Source organism: Oncorhynchus nerka, linkage group LG24 (assembly GCF_034236695.1).
Source record: "Oncorhynchus nerka isolate Pitt River linkage group LG24, Oner_Uvic_2.0, whole genome shotgun sequence".
Taxonomy (NCBI): Eukaryota; Metazoa; Chordata; class Actinopteri; order Salmoniformes; family Salmonidae; genus Oncorhynchus; species Oncorhynchus nerka.
This window is the reverse complement of record NC_088419.1, coordinates 24,647,727-24,665,904: the sequence shown is the minus strand read 5'-3', so window position 1 is coordinate 24,665,904 and position 18,178 is coordinate 24,647,727. Positions and strand designations below refer to the sequence as shown.

Below are 18,178 nucleotides of genomic sequence, written 5' to 3'. Positions count from 1 at the left end.
AAGCATGTTTATAGATCTTGAAAGTACTCCTGCAGGAATGTACTGGTGGTGTCTAAAATATATCAACAACATAACTGCCACTCTCATAGAAGTGTATCCATCCAATTTGTTTTGGCCTTTGTAGTGTCAGTGCTTTTGAAGCTCAATCAATGCCATATTTAAGCAGTTGTAGCCCATTTAAATTGATTGAATTGATTCTGGCTTTCTAAGGATTTTCTGGCTGATGAAACAACAATACAGCACAGAGCTCTACAAATGGAACCCACAGGGATAGAGACAGCAAAGTACATTTCAATGGTATCCATGCATCTTCTTTAATAATTGCCTTTGTTCCTAGAGATCTTAGATACTGCATATGACTGATTTTCAATTATTACACATTTTTGTGTTCTCTGTGGTGACTTCGTTTTTGTTGTACAGTACTTCATTTACTGCAGTGGGCTAAATCAGTGTCACACCGAGTGTTTCTCGGTAGTCTTAAACAATTCTGAAAGACGACAACAACTCCTGTCAAATGTTGATTGCATCAAGAAAAGACCAGACATCAACATCACCTTACTATTTAATAACAACTGGTCCACCCTCAATAACACCCACCTCTCATGCTGTCATTGTACTGGTTCCAAAATGATGCTGAGCCACACCAACAGTCAGTCAAAGGGTAATGGAAAAGTGTTTGTCTGCTAGTAAGGCAGGCATCCCTGTACTACTGCAGCTGTACACTCACCACTCCTTCTCTCCACAATTTGACTGGTGATGGATAGTGTTTGTCCACACGGCTGATGTTCATTACAGCAGATATATAGGCAGGGAGACAGAGAGGTAGACAGCAGCAACCTGGCCCTCCTCTCCGTCTCTCCACATCTAGCACTCTTTATTTTCCACTTGTCTGTCTTCATACGAGGAGGCATGAGAACACACCTGTCACACTGAGCTGGGTCTGTGCTAGGGGACAGGCACGGGTATGCTAGTCCAGCTAGTAGATTTAGGCCAACAGTACCTAATATTTCATATACCATTAGGCCATTGTGGTATAATGGTAGGTAAAGTTATGAGCAGTTGAAAGAGTTTGATACTTATTTACATTTTCTACCCCTTTTTTTCTCCACAATTTCCTGATATCCCATTGGTAGTCCAAAACAGTCTTTGTCCCATCGCTGCAACTTGGGTACGGACTCGGGAGAGGCGATGGTCAAGAGCCATGCGTACTCCAAAACACGACCCTGGCAAGCCGCACTGCTCGCTTAACCCGGAAGCCAGCCGCACCAATGTGTCAGAAGTCGGCCTGCATGCGCCTGGCCCACCACAGGGAGTCGCTAGAGTGCAATGGGACAAAGACATCCCGGCCGGCCAATCCCTCCCCTAACCCGGACGACGCTGGGCCAATTGTGTGCCGCATCATAGGTTTCCTGGTCGTGGCCGGCTGCGACACAGCCTGGGATCGAACCTGGGTCTGTAATGCGATGCAGTGCCTTAGAGCGCTGCGCCACCCTGGAGGCCGGAATAGTTTTAAAATAAAACTGATATCCACGATAGGCGCAACAGCATTTGTTATTGTTTATGTTTTGCACATCCTAATTGCACATCATCATCTGCACATCTATCACTCCAGTTTTAATGCTAAATTGTAATTATTTCGCCTTTATGGCCTATTTATTGCTTACCTCCCTACTCTTCTACATTTGCACACACTGTACATAGATGTTTCTATCGTGTTATTGACTGTACGTTTGTTTGTGTAACTCCGTGTTGTGGTTTTTGTCGCACTGCTTTGTTTTATCTTGGCCAGGTTTCAATTGTAAATGAGAACTTGTTCTCAACTGGCCTACCTGGTTAAATAAAGGTGAAATTAAAATAAAAAAAATACAAATGTTTTGAGGAAATGAGCATCCAGCATCATGATAAAAGAAATGTACAAGGGTGCAAGGATATCAGAGGGAAAAAACTGTGTTTGTTGTTTGAAGTAACATCTTGCTTGTTGTCATTTTGTAAACATACACGACAGTTTTACTGCTATGGATTCCAGCTTTAATTTCAGGCATTTCATGTATTTCTTTGTCCACTTTGTAGGTTTTAATGTAATTACAATCTGGAACATTTGAGAAGTCTGGCACTGAACCTGTGTTGGATGAGACCTTGTGTTTCTGATTGTATTGGGGAGCCTGCTCCATCAATATCCACTCCTCAATGAGACACACAAGCAGACAAAAATGATACTGTGGGTGTGTTGTTTGGCAAGGATCCAACAAAAAATCTCTGCCTGATGTGTATTTAATCGCAACACCCACGTCCTTTGTGGACAAACACGTGCACCATTTCTAGAGGCAGAGGAATGATAGATCTTGATATGCAATAATGCCACTGACCCCAATCCCCTGGATGATTCATTCTGAGAGCAGGAGAAAAGATAAGTGGGAGCTGGTTGATAAGTGTTGTTTAGAAGTAAGATTAGTGGTAGTTGGTTGATAAGTGTTGTTTGGATGAAAGAAAAGTGGGAGCTGGTTGATAAGTGTTGTTTGGAAGAAAGAAAAGTGGGAGCTGGTTGATAAGTGTTGTTTGGACGAAAGAAATGTGGGAGCTGGTTGATAAGTGTTGTTTGGAAGAAAGAACCGTGTGAGCTGGTTGATAAGTGTTGTTTCGATGAAAGAAAAGTGGGAGCTGGTTGATAAGTGTTGTTTGGAAGAAAGACAAGTGGGTGGTGTTACTTGGCTTTGTAAGTGAAAGGGAATGCTTGTCTCTGTACCAAATACCAAGGTTTTATGCTAGAATAACCAATGCACTGCGCAGCAGGCAATGGCAAATGTTGGGCTGGAAGGCACGCTTGTCTGATTTAAGCAGTGCTCAGAATTGTGAGTTGAAATGTGAAAATGCAGGTCTTTAGGGAGTCTATTGAGCAGAGGGTGATAATGCGCGAATCGAATATATTCAGTCATGCGTTCGTAGGCGTAAGAACCGGGTAGAGGTTTGGGAGCTAGAAGTACCATTTATGAGATGGATGGATTTTGTTTTATTCCCTCTTCATTTGTTATAGTTGGATTTAGGATGTGTTCATGCACACTTCTCTCTCAATACCCACTAGAATTATCCTCAGCTTGGATAGCTGGCGTTGACTCAAATGACCTGGGGTGTCATAAGTGCTTTTTGTACGCCAGCAGTTGGATTGCTAGCGCTGGGATTTGAGAATGGGATTTCTTCTGCCAGTTGATTGTAAAATAAATGGCATTCAAAAGCTAAATGTATGTTGGCTTAGTTTTACTCACGGTGTACTCTTGTTCTGCTCAGAATTAATAGCCTTCTGAGATGCCGGTAAAGAGGCAGAATAAATAATTGTGTTGCAAAATGTTAAGCAAAGCTTTTAACTTGACTCGTGATGAAATACTGCCAAAGTAGCAGTAGTACAAAGCTTTTCCCACTTCAGAATGAAAGATGATTCTTAAAAACTAATGTCAGAAATGAGCTCATTGTTGAAAGTAAAATACACATTGAATTAAATAAGAATCTCAATCTCCTCCAAACTATGCACCCTTTTTAAAGAGTAGGAAAAGTGTAGCATAGAGAAGTCACAGAGGGGAGGTTTTTCACCCTTTTAGCCATTGTTCCATACCAATAAACACATTTTATCTTAATTACAATATTGTGGAGTGCTGGGTGATTGACCTACGCAGTTAAATCACTTGAAGACAGATGTGTAATCTTGCATTAGCTTGGGTACATAATTGCACTGACTCCACCGCTGGCTGGTTAAAGCAATCGGGACTTAGCTAAACACCTACAATAGAACATCTACTGTAGCTTTCCTCAATACTTCTATCATTTCTACTCTATATAACATACCTCTCTCTATTGTTTCTGCCTGCAGGACAGTGACCTGATCATGACCTTCAACATGTCCATGCACCGATCCTGGTGGATGGAGAACGGTCCAGGCTGCAGGGTGACCCCGGTCACCCCTCCTCCGTCCTGGGCCCCGGAGGACCACCGCTACATCAGCATCGCAGGCTGTCTGCTGGAGTACCAGTATGTGGAGGTGGCCCACAGCTCCCTGCAGATCCTCCTGGCTGTAAGTATAGTAGGCCTCTGGCTGTTTGTGTCGGGCTGCTACCCACTACCCTCCCTCTCATCTCAGCTCATCTCAGCAAGGGAATGGGATGGACAGCGCTAGGCTTTGGGCATGTGGGACTCTTTTTGTTGAAGTCCTACATGCCCTGTACAGTGACCTTGTTTCACATGAAAAGGCTTTTATATTTGGGCTATGGTGAACCATGGCATTCGGCTCAGAAATGTTCATCTTGGTTTCAGTTTAGTGAGGCTGTCTACCTGTGTTATGATGGATGAAGGAGTTAGTCGTGTGCACGGTCATCAATGCTGAGACATGCCAATGTGATGTGAAACACAACCCTAATAAGGCAGTGCTTAGCGAGCAGGCAAGCAAGACCTGAGCTGCATTATTTTGTCTCGTATTAATAGCTGCCTACTACTTTAGTGACTAATGGTCTTGCGGCAATATTATAACGCAGAAAATAGTCAAGGGGAAAAATAACTCTTGGGCTTGGCGGCAGCTTTTAGTGGCTTGGCAGTGGGCCATCCCAGGGGGATAGCAAGGGAAACACAATTCCCTTATTGATGATTGGTTTTCCCTCCGTTCTCCTCCAGTGCGCGTGTGTGGTTGTGGGTGTGGGTGGGTGGGTGGGTGCATGTGTGTGTGTGTGTGTGTGTGTGTGTGTGTGTGTGTGTGTGTGTGTGTGTGTGTGTGTGTGTGTGTGTGTGTGTGTAGGGAAAACCGTCCCCAGTGTATCTTTATTTTTTTCTCTCTCTCCCGCCATTCGTAATTATAGTCCCCAGGCTCGCAGTGTGAGTGGGAAATTCCCACAATACACCAGTATATTTCATAATGACTTAATGTATGGCGTGTAATTAGGGGAATGTGTTAATGAAAAAGAGTGGGGTGTTGCTGCTGTGTAAATGATCACGGCAAGGTTCCCCATAGATAGATCCCAGGAGAAAATGTTCTCTCCCCCTGTGTGTTAAAGCCTGAGCGTTCTACCCAGCTAACCACCCGATACTTTATCTGCCTGGATTTAGAACTATTCTCAAACTCTATCAGCTCCCAACTGACATTGTGCAACCTACTTTGGATTGGATTTCAGGGCTACTTCTCTGGTTTATAAGTTAGATCTCAATATATTTTACTCTTCACATTGGAATCTTTTTCAGTCATGAACCTAACACTTGATAGGATGAAACAAGCATTTACAGATTTTCCTAACCACTGTTTTTAATGAAAAAACAATGACATTTTATGTTTAGATTGTTTTGGTTAAGAACAATCGGGAGAAGGTGGATAATCATATCCCTTTCGCCAGTCATATGCTTTGTCTACTGTAGTACAATTCCATTACAGTAACATCGAACAAGGTCTGTGCAATGAGTTAACAGTATATTCCACCACCTGTTCCTCCCATCTCTCTTGCGGTACAGTAGAATGGACACATAACACAATTCCAAACACCAGTGAGAAATATGCTTAGAACCTGTCAGATATTATGTAGAAAATGGTTGGAGTTATTGCAAGTTCAATAACGCTTAGTCTCCTAAACACAGGAGCTGTTCCACTGGCATGGTGTCAGGAGAATGTCGGGTGCCAGGATCAATATGACAATGACTGAGTTAAGTTCTCCCTGAAACACCTAAGGAGAAAGACGGGTGTCTGTGTCAGCAGAAACTTTTAGCCGAATGAGCGGAGCCCAATAATACTACAATGGTTTGATACTTCTTTCTGATATATCTTTTACTGCTTCCGACATCACTTTTGTCATTGCTTAACCATCATATTTCAAATACTAAAATGTGCTTGGAGAGAGACCAAATCCATTTAAAAAAAGTTTAATATTAAAACTAATGGCCAAAGTGTGTTATGCACTCTTATATAAACTAAAAGCTAGAGCTGAGAGCTCAGAGCACTAGTCTCTGCAGTGGAGTCATTTGGGAAGTGGTGTGTCATGCTTTGTCAGTATGACTGATAGCAATGAGCAAAAGTCTGCAGACTTGGCCACAGTGTCCAGCATCTACTATAAATAATGCAAATCATATACAAACATTAGCACAGCATTACACATACCGGTATTCCCATAATACCTATCCAATGTTGCCATAATGCATTTTTATTGTTGTTGTTTTTAAGTAGCATTTTATTAGCTTAGTGGAAAGCATTGGGACGAATTTAGAATCTATTTGCCAAATTACCCCCAATACTCTGGAAGCGGCTTTGTGTGGTGGCACTGGAAGTCTTAACGACAGTCTTCAAAATTGGGCTGAGAAAAATTCATAATAGGCATCCAAAACACACTGCTCCTATCTCAGACATTTGACATGGATGGAAGACTGTTTAATTGTGTCTGGCAGCATGAGGCAACAATGTCAATTTTCCTCTGATGGATAATGAATGGCTTTCTTTCCTCACATGAGAATTTTAGGGCTAGAAATGACTGGTTCATTATCTTTCCCCCAAACTGAATGAGTGGCTCTTTGATCTGATAACTGCAGAGACAAGCTTCCTGCCTCTCTTCTCCTGTTCTCCCCTTCTCTCCTTCCCCCTCTACCAGACAAGAACAAAATGGATCTGCAACTTTTGGTTGTCCCTCTTCTTTCATTGAAGTATAGTCATTTGACAGGGTACAAAGTACCCGAGTAATAATTTATTATCTCATATTTATTAATGAAAATAACCTGGTTTAATCTAATTCCGTAATATCTATGAAAATGGTCCACAATGAAAGGGCCTCCCTGTGTGAACCAAAATGATGAACTCATTCTTTTCGTCCTGCTCAGGTCTCATACAGAGATAATTACAAGTATTAGAGAGGAAGCATCACAGAGAGAGTGCTGTCATTTCCTTGTCATGAACGCACCCACCATTTTTTAACATAACGTTGTTCCCTAAGTCTCATTGTTTTTCTATTACTTTCTTTTTTAACATCAGAGCAACAGAGCAGCACCTTGTGCTAATGAGGTTTCCCTCAAAGCGGAGAATTGATGTAGGGGCCTAATCCGTTCATTTACAACCAGCCTAGACATTAGTGTGGCTGTACGCATCATTACGCCATGAGGAAGCCTCCGTCTCAAAGTAATTAAATAGAGTTGTGTCGTAATGAGAAGCCTGCAGTGGATGAGACTGAGAGAGGATTGGAATCAGTGGAGGATCTTTTTATGTTACTACTCCACTGTTCTCTCCTCTCCTACAGTCCTCCTTGTCTTTGTCGGATTGAAACTCTGAAGGACTCTGTTTTGCTATCAACATCAGACAGACAGGCTGGTAGCTACGGTAGATAATTAAGATGTTTATTGGCGCAGTGACCTTTCACCGGAGTAGTGTAAATAAAGCCAGCCCAAGCTGTTTACGGTGGGGTCACTGTGACACTGTCAACATGAGACTGTTGGGTTAGTTGGCCCTATGTTATATGTTATTTTCAGCTCTGGGGTTGTGAGATTCGGTGAAACTGTGGTGTCTCACCGCTCTTTCTCCACATCCCATCTACAATTACACTTTGTTCCCACCAGCCTAGAATGTTATTATCTATGGATCATGTGTTAATGTTCCCGAGGGAATCGGAGGAAAAAGTACAGAGAATCTCATATCAGTAAACATACTCTTGACTGTGTTCTTCAGCTCAGCAGTGGTCCACCATGCTCTGGGAGTGTAATCACACAGCACTGAGTGGGAGTTGAACCACTGATGATGGTTAACACTATGGATGTCCTCCGTCTCACCTTGGCCACCACACTGTGGCGAGGTCCGGCCATTTTGCTATGCACCATCGTCTGCTGCATGAACCTTTTACCGTGATGTAAGCATTGAGGAGAAGATAGCATCATGGTGGAAAAACAAAACTGTTACTGCACAGAAACCGTCACAGTTTACCAGAGAAATGTACAGTACAGTAATACTGTATGCCAACAAATGCAGAAAACTGTAGGTCTCTGAACAACCAACCGCTTTTTCACTAGCTTTGCTACTATGATAATTGTTTTGTCTATAAGAACGGCTGCTTGTCAATCATTATCTGCAGTCAGATGAGGAGTGCAGGAAGTCGTTGCTGTGTTGCCAGGCAGATTTCTCTGTTCTTCCTTCACACTGGGAGGGAGAGAGAGAGAAGCAGAGCGGCAAGGCAGTACACAGAGCCACAGAGAAGGGCTCCAGCAAACGCCACCACACTACTGGGGTCTAGGAGAGAGCCTGAGAGAGAGGGGGGAGAGAGAGAGGGGGGTGGCCAGCTCACATGGCTGGATGAGCGGCTAAATGAGCTGTGTCCGGCATACAGTAGCATGGCTGATGCCTCAAAGGTGCGTGGCCAGTTTCTCTAAGAACAGCCAGTTGTGGACGGTCATGAATCAGAAGAGGATCCACGTTCACTCTAACAAAGCTGTTAGCTGTGGAATGATGAGGCTCTAAAGGTATGACTAAGTATTCTATTTAAAACATGTGCATTGACTGTGTTTGAACAATGACATGGTTTAATGTGAGAGTAACCCTGATAGGAAATAGGAAATGAGTCAATTCCAGACAGTACTGCTGTATAGTGGCTACTAAAAGTTGCACATATACAGTAAAGGCAGAGCTTCATAGAGCCGTAAGGGGACTGGGTCTGTACAGAAGAGCTAACTTGTCATCCACTGGTGCTTCCTATGACAGGAGCCATAAGACTACATTATATGTAGCAGGCTGAACTCCTGGCTAGTACCACTTACTGTCAAATGTTAACTTTACAATTATGCCCATGCTCCCATATCCAGAGTGACATCTCATAGACTCACACAGACTCGCACAGACCCGCACAGACTCGCACAGACACACACACACACACACACACACACACACACACACACACACACACACACACACACACACACACACACACACACACACACACACACACACACTGGAGGAGACAGCTCTCACTGTAGGAGACAGCTGTTGGAGTCCACAGGCCCCTCTACTCCTCCATCACATCCTCTAACCTGTATAGACAGACAACAGGCATTCTGAGCCCACGGCCAGAAGAGACACTTTAATGAATGAGACTATTAAACATAGCTATGGTGATGTGCTTATGAGAATATTTTTAATGACACTTGTAATGAATCACACCTTGTTTAATTACATAGTGCCCTCTGACAGTACTGTTGCAGTGTATTTTGTTAGGTATTCAGAGTGGGTCTTTGAATGTGAGTGTAATTGTTTGTAGAAGAGCTTAGGCCTGGGTCCATTAGCTACAAGATTAAAGGGACGCACGGCATACCCATATGTATAATACATTCACCCATCACTCAGGCACTGTGAAAGACCCCTTGTTTAGTATTTGCCTGGTTAATAGTCGAGCTCTTTGCAATATTATTTACCCTGTTGATTAATTAGCATGACCTCCAAGTGTTTAAACAATGTCATTGCTGCTTTACCGCTGTGATCTATTCACAGAGTAGTGGAAATACCGTGCTTGTTTTATTCTCCATGTGATCCCACCATTTTCATTTTAATTTATTTTCCCGTGGTTTGGCATTTCTGTCATGATGGGATGAGAAATTCTCTCTCTCTCCTTGTCTTTCTGTCTTCAGACATTCATTTCTATTCTGCACCTGAACCTCCCTCTCTCTCACTGCCTCCAATGTTCATTTCAATGGCTATTGTTCAAAGCTGTGTCTGGCGCGGATAACAGAATGGAAAGATGGGTATCTGTAGAGAAATCACTATTGAAGACCTGGCGGCTGGGCTCTGGGTAATATAAAGCAAACACTAAGGCCAATTTGGTCAAGTCATTTTAAGAGGATTGGAGGAGGTATCAGTCATGGTGGAGGAATCTGTTCCTTTGATGCATCGGTGAAGGAAAAACACTTTGCCTTCCAAATCTTCCAAGTCTCTGATTGAATCTCGAAGTATACAAATTAAACAAAAAGCAAAGGCCACAGTGATAGATGAATCCAATTCATTTAGCCAGGATAGGTGCTTTGCTCAAATTGCCACATCTTTTGACAATCTGTTTTTCTTCCCCAAAGACTACACTTGTTTCATGCCTGTGCATGTATAGAAAGCTATTTTTTATGCTGTCAGTTCTGTGAATAGTGAATGCTTTAGCCCCTGGAGTAAAATGAATCAGCTTTGACAGTGGCCAACACCCTGAGGGAAGTGAATCAATTTGCTTCATTACATGTCAGTCCCTGAAGACCCACACAGAGACCATGGCCGCACAGAATTGCAATCTTAGACTAATTGTTGTATTGAAACAGAGTCATGCTCAGCAAATCATTCAGCAGACACCCGTCAGTCTGGCTCACAACGTTGTTATCAGAGAGGCTTCAGTATCAATCTCAGGTCCCTTTCAATCTCTCTCTCTCTGTTCTTATTCAAAGCCTGTTTCTCTGTGTCTCTCTCTCTCCTGGCCCACCCCTGTCCTCTTCCTCGTCCTCTCTCTGTGAGAAGGGCTTGTTGTTGTGGAATAACGGCGTGGACCTGGGCTCAGTGACAGGAGAGCTGATATTGTCAGGATCTCTGACGTGTCAGAGCTTCTCATTTGATAAGCCAGAGAGAGAGCGAGATTGGCGGCGAAAAGGCGGGCGCCTATTTTTCAAATGTCAGAAACAATACGGGACGGTGCTTGATGGGACCCCGCGAGCTGCGAGGGTACAGTGTTTCATTCCACTGCTTTAATGATGAGAGCCCCCCAACGTCCATATCACTGAGCTGGACATGATGAGTCTCCTCCACCCCACTGAGCTGATTATTTCCAGGGCACAAAGTGGATAGATAGCACTGCACTGGTGCTGCTGGGGCTCGGCCGTCATTGGGAAAGCATTGTAGTGACACTGACGCTGTTAGTAGCAGCGTACGGCCTCGGTCACGACACAACATCGTCAGAGTAAAAAGAAATGGCTGTCTATCATTGTGACATGTAGGACATGCCGTGGTGATGTTTAGCTCAGCCGCGTATGTTTTGACACAGGGCCTGTTATTTGTAAGCTCTCCACTGTCACAATAGGGATATACTGTAATGTGTTTGGATAGAATAGCAAACAGCCTTGGTGTGTGAAGTACTGTATGTGTATGATGAAGATACAGTATGGGTTGTATTTTGTGGCGCTCTAGTTACAGGAAGCACATGTTCTCTGGGGATACAGTTAGGGAATAAACATGTTCCTAATGTTTACTGTAGCATTAAGATATGTTAAGATATTCCGCTTTGTGTTAAGAAGGCCTTGGACCCTGCCTATTTGACCCTGCCTATTTGACCCTGCCTATGTTACTTGACGTGTTATAAAATGGCCATGAGGGCTTTGGGAGGTCACAGGAACAATTAGCAAGAAGTCACGCAAGCTAAGCACCAAATGGCTTATTTTTCCCCATGACCCTATTTAGGGGAAAGATGTGAGATAGATTTTTCTGTTGTCAGACAAGCGATCAAGCTTCACATAGGTGCATCACACTTTACAATTAGAAATACACAGATACTCAGGCACATATTGAGGTCAAAACTAGCATTACTGTAGCTTTACCATCTTCTCAGGCCGATATTGTAATGCGGTGCGTGCTGGTGGCAGGGAAGTCAGGCGCAGGAGAATGAACTTGGTAAAAACGGAGCTGTTTAATAAACATTTTTAAAAACTCTGAAAACTAAAGTATACAAAAATAACATAATAGGGTGCAAAACCCGTCACACACCAGAACAAAATAACACACCTACATACAACAAACAATCTCTGACAAGGACATGAGGGGAAACAGAGGGTTAAATACACAACATGTAATGAATGGTATTGGAACCAGGTAGACAAGACAAAACCAATGGAAAATGAAAAGTGGATCAATGATGGCTAGAAGGTCCGTGACGTCGACCGCCGAACACCACCCGAACAAGGAGAGGGACCGACATCGGCGGAAGTCGTGACAGATATTAACTGGCGTGCCATTCATTTGGAAACTTTAGACTCAGTATACAGAGTAAGCATCTACTGAAGGCTCTCAGGGCTCAGTACATTATAGAGGGGCCATATGCCGGCTTGGTATTCAAACAGTATTTTGGCCAAGATCAATGGAGAGATGTCTGAATGTATTATAGTAAACAAAGAGCAATTCTGCTCCAAGCTCAGAGATTTGGCTTTTACATCAAGCAATCAATGCCTGGACAATGGCCACATAATGATTGTCACGTGATGGAAAAGTATCTCTGCAAAGCCAGTAAGGTTAGCCAATAAGACCAGAACCAATTAAGCAGAGTTGTGTATTTCGAGATGCTTTGCCAGAGGTAAAGCACATTATCTAACCCACCTTGGGTCACATCCATCAATTCATTACTGTAGTCATGTGTGGTTGTGGGTGGAAGTAGCATCAATGTAGAAGGATATTATGGAATGTACCTTTAATGGTCTAGATCAGGAATGGGCAACTTTGATGGGGTGGGGGCCACAAAAAAACAGAACTCTAGCTGTCCGCTAGACTACCTTACCAATCCCCCAAAACAATTGCGGGCATGGGATAATTAAGTGACTGCTGATGCACAACCAAATGTCCAATTATTACTCTAACGCTCAACAGTACGTTGAGACCTCGACTGAGTTCTAAAATGTGTTGTTGAAATTGGTCAGTGCGCCTACGAAAGGGGGACGGTGCTCCCAGTTGCCCGTCCCTGTAACCATGACTAGTGAAAATGAGAACAAATAGTCCTCTCCTGTGTGAGTTACCAACCAGTGCAAACCCAATAAAGGTAATTTCACCGCAACCTTCCGTCCGTCAACATACATGCAACAACCATGTCATGTAACCAGCCTATTCCTGTTTCAAGATGGACTCTTTGCCAACAGGAGTGCACAGCATGCTATAAAGGAAGTGATATCTGCATTCAGTCCTATTTGGCCATGGTATGTTTGGCCCGGGCTTGTGAGACTTTTGATGTCTGTCTCAGACGTATAAAGGAGATGGGAAACTGTATGAGGGGAATCATTGTCAAACACTTCACAAACATCTCTGTGTGCTTGAAGAGAGTGGGAGGAAAGCACCAACCATGTGTTTATTGTGCTGTTACACTGCCATGTCAAAAAGCGACTCATTCTCCCCAACAGTTAAGTGCCTTCACAATTGTGAAAGTGGAAAATTGGGACTGATGTGTGTAGTTGGAGAATCACAGTAATCTCAGAGGAAGCAAAGCCTTCTGCTTTATATCTGATCATTTGGTTTGGTACCACTGAGACTGTGCAACAGCTATCCTGAAGTAAAAGAGCTCTCTCCTGGTACAATGCATTGATTGATTGTTATCTCTTTGGATTCTCTAGAAATAGCAGGGCAACCAAACAGGGCATATAACATCATTAAAGATCATTATGAATAATTGCTTTAGGGAATGACTTAATAAATATGACCTTTCAGTAGAGAGGGATGTGTTTAAACCACGTACTATTTCAACATTCAGTGATTCTGCTAAAGATGCATAACCCATTACCTTGTTTGCTCAAGAGATTCAGACTAAATGTTGAATAATCCTTTATATTAATGCATTTTTAACCTAGCGGCTTAATATTGATTGCCTGTTGCTTAGACATATTACTTTAATTTGTGTTATATGCTGTTTTCCAAAGCACACATTTGGCTTGGAATCTGTCTGGGGTACAGGCCAAGATACATGTTTCCCCACATATAGCTTTGAGTAGTGACCATCAGGCTTGGTTGAGAGTAAAAAACGGAATAGTTTAGGGTTTCTTGTACATACCAGTCAGATAAAAATGCACCTCGACAGAATGGTCTGGTTTGGTGGAATCTCTCTTTACTGTGTGTGAGTTATGTTCTTACTTGAAATATTTAATGTTTCAATTTCTCAAAACTCTTTCAGGTGAGTTTATTTTGTATTTATCCTGCCATCCTCTTTCTGGCAAACTGTGGCCATTGATATAAGAGGTAAACTTGTTTGAAAGCATTTATGATTCAGCAAGAAAGTTGGTAGACATTTTATGCATTCTCATTAGAATTTTGACTTGACACATTTTCAGTTAAAAGCATGTGATTAATTAACCAATTGCATTGATTCCAAAATGTATTTCTAATGACACAAATGAGGAAAGGAGTTTATCTGTGTCCCAAATGGAACCCTATTCCCTATATCGTGCGCTACTTTTGATCAGAAGCTGGACAAAAGCAGTACACTATATGGAATAGGGTGTCACGATCGCTGTCTTGAAAAAGACCGGACCAAGGAGCAGCGTGCCGAGCGTACATTTTTTCTTTATTTCTTTAAATGTTGCCAACAAAACAACGACCGCGACGCTCCGTAAGGCTATACCTGCATCAAACGAAGACAACTACCCACAAATACAAAAGGAAAAAATGCTGCCTAATTTGATTCCCAATTAGAGACAACGATAGACAGCTGTCCCTGATTGAGAACCATACCCGGCCAAAACATAGAAACAAAGAACATAGAGTTTCCCACCCGAGTCACACCCTGACCAACCAAACATAGGGAATAAAAAGATCTCTACGGTCAGGGCGTGACAATGTTTTACACTACAACCTACAGTATATACATCTATCATTTGACCTCTTTGCTTTCTCTCCTCTTATAAAAAGATGCCCACCAGCTGAAGGCTCAATAGAGAAGTCAATGAGGTTGGGCCTTGGCCATGATTAAGGAAGTAAAAGGTTAATTTAGCAACCGAACAAGACCAATGCCAATGTGGAACTCGCACAGCACAAGCTCAGGGGGTCTTTGCTGTGGAGCCCCTCCCTCCACCGTAGGGAGACTAATTCAGATGAAGAGCTGGGTGTATGTAGGTCCCCCAAGGAGGGTTAGAATGAAGACAACTGAATTGGTTTCTGTTCTAAGGGTGGCAGATTACTAAAGACACAGAGGTTTATTTGGATTAGACCTAAAGAATGGTCCCAGCTCACAGATGAAAGTCAGCCCTTTGTCTACATTACATGAAAGCTAATGAATTCCTCAATCTCTTATTTTCTAAGGATTTTAACTGTCAAACGATGATTCACTGATGTATCAATGTATAAAAACATACACCAGGGGAAATTCACTTGTAAATACACTAATGAGTATATTCATATATTAGAATAACACAAAGTAGCTTTGGAAAATGTGGGCTAGTAATAATACTGGGTTCATACTGTGTACTGTGCAGATGAAATGTCTTTGATGGTTGTGGATGTGTGGGGTGATGCTTTGCCATCTTTGAATTATCATGAATACATTTGCTCAGAGCCCATTGTCCAAATGTTCTCCAGTCTTTTGTTCTCAGTATGGGGTTAAATACTAGGGAAACATTTCAGCGAGGCTTTCGCTTGTCCTCAATCTTTCTGTGCTGTATTACACAGTGTGTGCAGGGCCTCATTTAGAGTGATGCATCAGTCTGCCATCCACAGCATTTACCCCCAGAATCTCTGATTTGAGGCAAACAGAAAACCTTGTTTTATAGGAACTGCTGAAATGCCACTTGGCTTTATTGTGATGAGTAATAAAACACACATCAGACCCTTAGTATACTCTGTAAATGCCTCACATATACAATCAGCACTTCCCTAAGCCAGGTCTGGTTTTACAAGAGTCTGTATGCCAACAGTTGTCCTATTTAAAAGATTTGATGGAGTCAATGTACTTAGATGTTTAGCCTTGATGACATGTTGTAGCTTGCTTCCATTTCCTGGCGATGCAACCCCAGTAAAAAGCTAAGGTTCCACTAAAAGGTTGTTTGATGGTGAAAGCTGTCAACTGCCAATGACCAGTTGTTGGCATGTTAAGCAGCCCCGGCCCAGTTTATAAACGCGAAAGACCAAGGCTACCCGCAGCGGGCCAGAGAACACAGGAGGATGGAGTCAAGGACATGTGAATTACCTTATGCACAAGCTGAGCCGCACACAGTTTGAAATGGGAGTCTACGCTGAAACAGAAATAGGTTGAGTGATGCCACACAACACCAGGAAATTGATTAAACTATGTGATTTCGCACCACTTTTTATGAGGAGATAGGTTAGCTGGGGAATTCCATCCACATCAATTACTCTATGAGGGACTTTTGAAGTTACATTTTCCCTGCCGAGCTCTAATATTCGAGGGTGAAATAAAAGATCTGAGTATTAATACAATGTGAGGTTTTACTAGGCTAGGTTCCAGGATTTTTACACAAGCAGCGTCATGTTCACAGCACTAGACTTGGCACAGTATCCAAAATGCAATACCCCACTCTATGATTCTGATGTCAAACAATCCATATGAAACCCATTTTTGACAACAAAGAATATATATATATTTTTAATGGTGTTTACTGTAGAGAATGTTTAGTCAATTGTTCTCTGGCTGAATTGGTACATTCTAAATGAATGGGCCCATTCTGAAAACACTCCTCCTCCTCCTCCACTCCTCCTCCATTGTCATGTCAGTTGGATTTCACAAGTGCTGCACAATTGAAAGTGGAGAGTCCTCTGTCTCAGCCCTCAACACTCCTTGACCTTTGGGCCGTGATTTGCATGTGATCCATCCATACAACAGCACCCTCCGACTATAATAAGGCCAACATGTGAACAGTATCCCACCAGTGCAAAACATGTCACTTACTCAGTGTCGTGGAGGACACAGTGTCATGGCTGTCAGCTGCACAACAGAGGAGACTGTGTCTGTTCATTTATAAGGCTCCTGATTCAATCAGTCTTTGAACAGTAACACAATCAGTTATATCCAAAGTCAACTGGACAAAGCTTCCTTTTAAAAGTGACAGTTATGAATGTAGTACAGATGTGTGTCTCACTGACTCTCGCCTAAACAATAGAGAATGGCTGTGTTGTGCGTCTGTTTATAATGCTTGCGTTGAGAGCAGTCATGCTCCCAGAATTATTCTCAATTATGAATGGTTTTCTCAGAAACTCTGCATGTATTATTCAGATTTATAGAGTCACATTTTAACCAACCGTCAATAATCATCTTCACAGTGGAATTTCCTATGGAGTAAAACAGCTTGTGTTTAAAGGAGCCTTTATCATAAGAATACCCAGGTTTATTTACAGGAGACAAATTAGGCTTACACCCTTTGACATGGTTCTAAACGAGATACCTTAGGCTAATCAGAGTAGCTGTGTGTGTGTGTGTGTGTGTGTGTGTGTGTGTGTGTGTGTGTGTGTGTGTGTGTGTGTGTGTGTGTGTGTGTGTGTGTGTGTGTGTGTGTGTGTGTGTGTGTGTGTGTGTGTGTGTGTGTGTGTGTGTGTGTGTGTGTTGTTTTTTTGTCTGGTAATCACACAGCAAACAAAAACAGCAGCTCCTTTGTTTCACCTCCTCAGTGCTCCTGATGGGTAAAGTGTGCAGTGTGTTATGTGTGGCGGGGCCGGCATTGTGTGTGACTAGTGTCTGTGAGTGTTGGCCTGTGCTCCCAGCCTACTGCAGAGACAGAGTGTGGGGCGGGCACATTATTCAGAGTAAATGAGAGCGAGACCTTGAGGTATTCCTATAATCTTACATTTGGGGTTGCTCAGATTTGTAACTGTGTCTGTTTGTGGCCCTTAGACTCCAAACAATGCCTGAATATGAGGACGGCACACCCACTATCTACATGGCTGTCCACAGTACGGTCTCGTGCATGGCCTCCTGTCTGACTGAATCCTCTGTGACATTGAGAATGTCCATTTCTCTCCACACACTGACCACAGTCAAAATCCCAGCTTCCCTATCGCCCAATCCAATCAGAGACCTCCAATCACTGGCCTATGAAATTACAGGCCTAAGGAGGAGCGGGGGAAGAGAGTAATATTGTTGTGTTCTGGGTTTTATTAGTGCCTAGAGCAGGGATATCTAGTATGCTACTGTATTTCTCTCAGGATAAGCCTCCAATTAGATTTCCTATGTTCCTATGTTCCCTTGGCTTTCTATTGTTATACTTAATCCACTAAATCTTCATATTAGGTGACACATTTTAAATACAGTCTCATTAAGAACCGCCAGGCCCACATTATTTGATACCGTCCATTCGATTTTTTTTAGGCTGTGGCTGCGAATACGGAGTTGTCGTCCCCGGACCCTCTGGAAACCTTTTTTCTCAAAGCTACCAATCCGGATCGCGTTCTGCGCATGTGTTAATTTACACACATTTTTTTCTACGTAGCTGCTGTTCACACTGCTACTCACACTCCACCATTCACATTTCTCTCTTT

The 18,178-nt window shown here is 42.8% G+C and overlaps 1 protein-coding gene across 2 annotated transcripts in view; it reads left to right on the top strand.

Moving 5' to 3' along the window:
- The window catches only part of LOC115107713 (sodium/potassium-transporting ATPase subunit beta-1-interacting protein 2), a 144,129-nt gene that overhangs the window by 112,235 nt on the left and 13,716 nt on the right, over positions 1 to 18,178 (top strand). For both annotated transcript variants that reach the window (XM_029631280.2, XM_065008736.1), the window contains exon 4: positions 3,860 to 4,060. In XM_029631280.2, the coding sequence (XP_029487140.1) occupies positions 3,860 to 4,060 (201 nt within the window). The remainder of the gene's footprint in view (positions 1 to 3,859; positions 4,061 to 18,178) is intronic.